Raw genomic sequence first — 8,432 nt, 5'->3', positions numbered from 1 at the left:
TGTCTGTCCAGGCAGCACTGGGCACAAAGCAGAAAGCAACCCTGGATGGCATTTCCTTCACAAATCTTTTTTTTTTTTTAAAGGTTATACCAGGGGTCTCAAACTCCGGTCCTGGAGGGTCCCAGTGGCTGTAGGTTTTCATTCTAACCCTTTTCTTAATTAGTGATCTGTTTGTCACACCTGCTAATTAATTTCTTTTGAACTCATTGTGAATTTCCCTTTGGGATTAATAAAGTATCTATCTATCTATCTATCTATCTATCTATCTATCTATCTATCTATCTATCTATCTATCTATCTATCTATCTATCTATCTATCTATCTATCTATCTATCTATCTATCTATCTATTATAAAGTGCCTTTCATATCTATCTATCTATCTATCTATCTATCTATCTATCTATCTATCTATCTATCTATCTATCTGATTCCATCCTGTAGCACATCCTGTAAAAATGTCAGCTTCAGCTTCATCGTTCCTCTGAATTTCTTCATTTCTTTCCTTAAATGGCACGCAAACAGAAATGAAACGTGAAGTGAGTGAGCCAACAGAAGACCAGCTAAGTCAGGGCCTCCAAATCCAACCAGTTTCACTCCAACCAGCTGCTTAATGAGGCGCTGAGTCTCGTTGTTAATTCATCTCGTTCTTTAATTCCATGGTTTGCTGCTGCTCTCATTGTGCAATGGCAGACATTTCTGTAACTGTTGATTTTCTCTTTTCTAAGTGCTCTGGTCAATTGTTTTGGGGACCTGAGCAGATCAGCATTCCTGATACCAGATATGGTATGTGTGGACCACCAGGCGGGCACACCGATGCCTAATTCAAACACAGACACAAGCAGAGGCACAAGTACAAGTGCACATTTTCTTATTTTTTTAAACGCCTTCCCCGTTTCCCCCAAGCACAAGACAGTTCAGCAAACCACAGCACTACCCAAATTTCTCTTCTTCTTTCTCTTTTTTCTTCCCTCCACTCCAACAGGCAAGGTTCGTCCCCCTCCTCCCGACTCTGGCTTCTCGAATGGAGTGAGGTGGCCTCTTTTATAGTTCTCCAGGTACTCTCTGATCCTCTTCTGGCAGCACTTCCGAGTGTGGAGGAAGCAGTGTGGTCCAGGGCTCCAGAACAATCCAGGCACCCACTGGTGGTGGCCACGAGCTCCAGCAGGGTTGAGCCTCTAAGCTCCAAACCCGTGGCCCCGTGTAAGCCAGGGGGGTTACCCTCTTGTGTTCCCAGGGAGGTATTGCCCTAAATTTGTCCTACTCCCCCAGGTCCTTCCATAACAGAGACATCCCGGCTGGGCAAGGGCCCCGGCCATCCACCACATGTGATAGACACAGTTTGCTGGTCTTGTTTTGGCTCAATTTGTATCTCATTATTGTCTGGGGGCTAATTAAGGGAAAAAAAAACAATTAAGGGGTCCGAGTCCTCAAGAGCAAATCAATTAAAATGAATGCAAAAGAAGTTAATTAGCAGCAAAAACAGGTCACTAATTAAGCAAAGAGTTAGAATGAAAACCTGCAGCCACTGCGGCCCACCAAGACCGGAGTTGGGGACCCCTGGGTTATACAAAGGAAGCCTTGGAGAGCAGAAGTATTATATATGACATCTATGATGATAGTCACAATCTGAAAGGGAGAGAGAATGGAAGGATAAAGAGCTTCACAATCTCAAGGTAAGCCCCCTAAAGAAAACGCTGACCAGGTCTTGATGTTGTTCCCTTTCCTGTCTCAAATTTCCAGATCAGCATTTTTGAGGTCCTGTCTTCAAAAGTAAAGTCTCTGGAAGACCAAAGGATTTTCAACGGCTGGTTCCAGATTGATGTCCGACCTTTCAAGTTCTCGTTGCTGACTGTAATTAGCAAATGGAGCTGGATGTTCAAAAAGCATCTCTTGGATCATGTAAATGCCAGGTAACCTGCCAGTTTGACGAGTCTGAGGGGGTGTTTGCACGTAGCCCACCCTGGAAAGGGTGATGATGGCTCTTGTGGTTTTTTACTTTCTCAGTTTTTTTACATTATACACATACAGAGGACACAGAAGGTTTTCAGAAGCCTTCACTTTCTGCACACTTGTTACAGATTTAATTTTAAATTGTTCAATTTTTTTACATTTTTGTTCATCAATCTACATTCAGCAACCTGTGATGACAAAGTGAAAACAAGTTTACCGAAAGATTTGAAATTTTTTTTAAATAAATAACTGAGATCTCATTCACATAAGTGTTCAGATCCTTAATTTCAGTACTTTGTAGAAGCCCCTTTGGCAGCATTTTCAGCTTTGAGTCTTTGTGGGTAAGTGTCTATAAGCTTAGCACACCTGGATTTGGGCAAGTAATTCCATTCTTCCTGGCAGATCCTTTCAAGCTCCATTAGACTGAATGGGAAGTGTCAGTAAACTGCCATCTTTAAGTCTCTCCACCGATGTTCTGTGGGGTTTAAGTCTGGGCTTCGGTTTGGTCACTCAAGGATACTCACTAGATACTCCCTAGTTGCTGCCTTGGCCAATCTGGAGCAGGTTTACTTCAAGGTTGTAGCACCTAAGAAGTCTACCATCGAACCCATCCTGGCACTGAGGGTTCTCATGGAGTGCAGATGCAAATATCTGCCGAGTTTCTTTGCGGCCTTTGTCGATTTTTGTAAAGCGTTTGACTCAGTTGATCAAGCTGCCCCTCGGCAGATCCTGAGGCTTTGTGAGATCCTTTCAAAGTTGCTGGGTGTCATGGCCGCACGCTGGTACTATGATTGCTGGGCAGAGTGAAGGCAGAACTTCTGCATTTATACCAGTTGATTCTGGGGGTCATCAGGGGTCTGTTCTTCTCTTACTCTGTTCAGTGCTTGCATAGTCTGGGTGTTGGGCAGGGTCAGGGGGTCCAGCGGCTGTGGGGCATCTGTTGGTGAAGAAAGATTCGCTGATCTTGACTTTGCCGACGATGCTGTGATCTTCATGGAGTCAATGGAGTCTCTCATTGAGGGTCTCGAGAGAATGAGTGAGGAGTCTGAGTGTCTGGGCTTGTGATTGTCCTGATAAAAACCAACATCCAGGCCTGTAATGACCTCTAGGCACGGCCATCAGCAGTGTGCCTGTCTGTGGAGAGTGTCGACCTCATCGAGAGGTTTACTTACCCCAGCAATGACATTCATGTCTCTGGTGACTCTTCATATGAAGTCAGTAGATGATTTGGGAGAGCATTGGGGTTCATGAGGTCGCTGGAAAGGAGTGTGTGGTGGTCCCGATCAATGTTCCCTCTAAGCTGAGCGCGTGAGCAATCGCTCACATGAATTCAGAGCGTCGCACATACTTCCCGCACGATCACTCATTCCGACAGCGTCGCTCATACTTATCGCGAAACTTGGTGCTCATACATTTTTGGCTTAAACAAAATGTCGCTCATAAACAATGTTTTTTGCTCACTATATGCTACTCCTTAGAGGGAACATTGGTCCTGATATTTGCAACAACATTAAGGTCCAAGTGTTTAGAGTCCTGGTGCTTCCTGTTTCGCTATAAGGTTGTGAGACATGGACGCTATCCAGTGACCTGAGATGAAGACTGGACTCCTTCAGTACTGTGTCTCTTCAGAGAATCCTTGGGTACCGCTGGTTCAGGGGTCGCCAACTCTGGTCCTGAATGACCACCGTGGCTGCAGGTTTTCATTCTAACCCTTTACTTAATTAGTGACCCGTTTTTGCTGCTAATTAACTTCTTTTGAATTAATTTTAATTGACTTGCTCTTGAAGACTCAGACCCCTGAATTGTTTCTTTTTCCTTAATTAGCAGCCAAACAATAATGAGATATAAAATGAGCCAAAACAGGACCAGCAAACTGTGACCATCACACAATATTTGAAAATAAGGAAAGATGACGGTCTCAGGAATGCTGATCTGCTTGGGTCCACAAAACATTTGGCCAGAGCTCTTAGAAAAGAGAAAATCGACAATTTCTGAAATGTCTGCTTATTGCACAATGAGAACAGCAACAAGCCACAGAATTAAAGAACGAGTTTAATTAACAAACGAGACTCAACGCCTTATGAAGCAAATGCTAAGAGTTTGAGGCCCTGGTCTTCTGTTGGCTCCCTCACTTCACATTTCATTTCTGTTTCATTTAAGGAAAGAAATGAAGCAATTCAGAGGAATGAGGAAGAAATTCAGGGGAACAAATCTTAAAAAACAAGTCAATTAAAATGAATTCAAAAGAAGTTAATTAGCAGCAAAAACAGGTCACTAATTAAGAAGAGTTAGAATGAAAACCTGCAGTCTCTGCAACCCCATAACAAGATGCTGCCACCCCTATGCTTCATTGTAGGAATGGCATTAGGCAGCTGATGAGCAGTGCCAGGTCTTCTCCAGAGATAGGACTTGGAGTTCTGCCCAAAGAGTGTGAATTTGTGTCTCATCAGACCAGAGAATCTTCTCCATCGTGCTCTCCGAGTCCTTTAAGAGCCATTTGTAAACTCCCAGTGGGCTGTCATATGCCTTTGACTCAAGAGTGGCAAGACTGTCCAGTCTCTCTAGTATAAACAGCTGATTCAAGGAGTGTTGATGAGATGACCGTCTTTCTGATGAGTTCTCCCTTCCCAGCATGGGACATCTGAAGCTCTGGTAAAGTGAGCATCGGGTTCTTGGGCACCTCCCAGTTCAACGGCCCTTCTTGTCTGGTTACTCAGGTTGGCTGGACGGCCAACTCTAGGAAGAGTCCTGGAGGTTTCAAACATCTGGACATTGTGTTTCTGGGAACACTCCAAGGTTTAGAAATGGTTTGATCCCCTTTCTCTGATCTGTGCCCCACCTCAATTTGATCACTGGGGGTCTACAGAGAGCTCCGCAGACTTCATGGCTTGGGTTTTTGTTCTGACATGTAGTGTGAATTGTGGGACATTCTATACACAGGCACACGCGGGCCTTACTAAATGATGTCCAGTCAATTCAGTTGATGGACTTCAATCAAGTCCATGAGGAGAAGTAAAGCAAACAAGATGGACCTGAGCACAATTTGGTGTGCCACAGCAAAGGGTCAGAATGCTTAAAGGAAGGAGAGATTTCAGTTTTTGATTTTGTAATAAATTCACAGGCCTTTCTGCAAACATGTCTCCACTTTGTCTTTGTGGCTTATTGAGTGGAGACACCACAGATGCAATGTTTGCTCTGAAGATGTTGATGGAGAAGTAGAGAGAAGGCCAGAAGGAGTTGCATTGCGTCTTTGTGGACCTGAAGAAAACATATGACAGGGTGCCTCGAGAGGAGCTGTGGTATTGTATGAGGAAGTCGGGAGTGGCAGAGAAGTACGTAAGAGTTGTACAGGATATGAACGAGGGAAGTGTGACAGTGGTGAGGTCTGTGGTAGGAGTGATGGAGGTGGGGTTACATCAGGGATAGGCTCTGAGCCCTTTCTTATTTGTAATGGTGATGGACAGGCTGACAGACGAGATTAGACAGGAGTCCCCGTGGACTTTGATGTTTGCTGTTGTCATTGTGATCTTTAGCGATAGTAGGGAGCAGGTTGAGGAGACCCTGAAGAGGTGGAGATCTGCTCTGGAGAGGAGAGGAATGAAGGTCAATAGAAATTACAGAATACATGTGTGTAAATGAGAGGGAGGTCAGAGGAATGGTGAGGATGACAGGAGTAGAGTTGGTAAAGGTGGATGAGTTTAAATACTTGGGATCAACAGTACAGAGTAATGGGGATTGTGAAAGAGAAGTGAAGAAGAGAGTGCAGGCAGGGTGGAATGGGTGGAGAAGAGTGTCAGGAGTGATTTGTGACAGACGGGTATCAGCAAGAGTGAAGGGGAAGGTCTACAGGACAGTAGTGAGACCAGCTATGTTATATGGGCTGGAGACGGTGGCACTGAGCAGAAAGCAGGAGACAGAGCTGGAGGTGGCAGAGTTAAAGATGCTAAAATTTAAATTGAGTGTGACGAGGATGGACAGGATTAGAAATGAGGACATTAGGGGGTCAGCTCAGGTTGCATGGTTAGGAGACAAAGTCAGAGGTGCGACATTGCATTGGTTTGGCTATGTGCGAAGAGGAAAGATACTGGGTATATTGGGAGAAGGATGTTACCGATAGAGCTACTGGGCAAGAAAAAAAGAGGAAGGCCTAAGAGGAGGTTTATGGATATGGTGAGAGAGGACGTGCAGGTGATGGGGTAACAGAACAAGATGACAAAGACAGAAAGATATGGAAGAAGGTGATCCACTGTGGTGAACCCTAATGGGAGCAGCCAAAAGAAGAAGAAGAAAAGTGTAGACTGATGGGCAGAAATGGCAAATCTGTCTGTTAAAATGAAATGTACGACATGATAAGGTGTGCAGAAAGTGAAGGGGTCTGAATACTCCCAGAATCCTCATGGGGAATGCAGAATGAATGCCCAAATGGACACAATAAGAGCGTATGGACAGTGTCCAGACCCAGATATGAACCTCCCACTCTGGAACTACAAAGCAGGATTGTGAAACGCCCCGCCACTCTAACTGGGACATTAGGGGGACTTTGAGGAACTGAGATTATTAGTTTTTTCTTTTGTCTGAATTCCCCTGCTGATCCCTTCCTTCTCTGTTTTACAATCAGATGCCTGTATTTCTGGTGTCCCGTTTTAATGTGTTAACCTGAAGAGCTCATTTTCTTTCACATTTCTAAACTTGCTGTTTTTTATGTATTTGTTTAACTTAATGTCCTTGCAGCGTCAATGAACTGGAGACATTTATTCAGGAAACGGAAGAAGGCTTAGCTCACAAAGTCACAGAAGGGGACTACAAAGGTCTCATTGGAATTATGGGCCATCTGATGGCGATCCGTGACCGACAAGTGACCACCGATGAGCATTTCAGACCCTTAAAGTCAACTGCGGAACTGCTGAAAACCTACAATCAGCAGCTGCCCGATCAGGTGTATGCACAGCTTCAGGTGAGTTTCACATAAGGATCAAAAAAAAAGCTGGCAGCGTATCAGAATAGTCACTTGGTAAAAGATGTCATGTCTCTGGCGTCTTGTTGCCAAAATTTGGGATCACTTGCTTTGTGGTATTCCACTACAGATAAATGTTTTGTGAAAGGTGCCATATAAGAGAAGACTATCTATCTATCTATCTATCTATCTATCTATCTATCTATCTATCTATCTATCTATCTATCTATCTATCTGTCTATTATAGAGTGCCTTTCCTATCTATCTATCTATATATCTATCTATCTATCTATTATATAGTGCCTTTCATGTCTATCTATCTATCTATTATATAGTGCCTTTCATTCTATCTATCTATCTATCTATCTATTGTGACAGGTAGGGGGCACTGTCGTCCGCTTGAACCCTCAGATCAGACGCCAAACACCAGATAAACGTCCAATAATAATATTTATTATGACAAAATAGTGTACAAAGCACCCTCCACTCCACTATACTCATAAATCTACACAATACAATAATCAATAAACAATCCTCCTCTCCCAGACGCGTTGCCACCCTTCCTCATGATTCAGCTCAATCCTGGGATCTCCCACAGTCCTTTTTATAGTCCTTGACCTGGAAGTGTTTCTGATCCCTCTGTCCATGTGATTCTTAACACTTCCATGTCAGGTAAAAACTCCTTTTCTTCATCCCGGGAAAGTACTGTACATCATTTCCCTTATTCCTGTGACCAGGATGCACTTCCGGGTTATAAGGCAAAGAGTCTCTGAGCCTCCCGGCAGCATCCCCTGGCGGCTCCCATGGTATCCAGCAGGGCTGCGAAGGAAAACTCCAATGTCCATGATGCCTTGCTGGATGTTGCCGGGAGGACTCCATCTGGCCGTGTGGGGGTATTGGCCAGGATGAACAGTCGGCAATATGCCACACTATCTATCTATCTATTATATAGTGCATTTCATATCTATCTATCTATCTATCTATCTATCTATCTATCTATCTATCTATCTATCTATCTATCTATCTATCTATCTATCTTATCTTTCACTCATATAGTGCCTTCTATCTGTCTATCTATCTATCTATATATGCTATATGCTATATAAAAAAATTCTGGGACAAGAAGAGACATTTTTAGCCTGGAACGAGACGTGACTTTCTCAGAGAGATACTTTCACATCCTGCCAGGCGTGACTTTGTGCCAAGGGTTTTAACCACGCCCTCACCCAGAAATAAAAGACAAACAGTAGATGACAAAGTAGAACATTGTAAAGAATTCAAAAACACAGGAGCAGGTTAGAGATAATGAGTACTAAAATTTGAAAGTCTCAAAAAAATGATAGTAAAGATCGATTTAGCACAAACAAACGGAAATTATTACTCGGTGAAATAACAGAACAGCAAAAAGAGATTGAATATATGGATATAGGTTATATGACACATTGTTCGTCTTTAAACTTTAAGTCGGAGACTTGTAGATCGTGTAATTCGAGTTGCCATCAGTATGCGAGAATTAAAAGATTTGTC

General features: G+C 43.4%; 1 protein-coding gene across 1 annotated transcript in view; it reads left to right on the top strand.

Moving 5' to 3' along the window:
- The window catches only part of LOC120530679 (dynein heavy chain 11, axonemal-like), a 645,801-nt gene that overhangs the window by 114,431 nt on the left and 522,938 nt on the right, over nucleotides 1-8,432 (top strand). The window contains 2 exon segments of the mRNA XM_039755100.1: nucleotides 1,742-1,911; nucleotides 6,683-6,905. Of these exon segments, the coding sequence (XP_039611034.1) occupies nucleotides 1,742-1,911; nucleotides 6,683-6,905 (393 nt within the window).

Source organism: Polypterus senegalus, chromosome 6, assembly GCF_016835505.1.
Source record: "Polypterus senegalus isolate Bchr_013 chromosome 6, ASM1683550v1, whole genome shotgun sequence".
Lineage (NCBI taxonomy): Eukaryota > Metazoa > Chordata > Cladistia > Polypteriformes > Polypteridae > Polypterus > Polypterus senegalus.
Note: the sequence above shows the minus strand (reverse complement) of the source record. Positions and strands in the feature narration are given on the sequence as shown.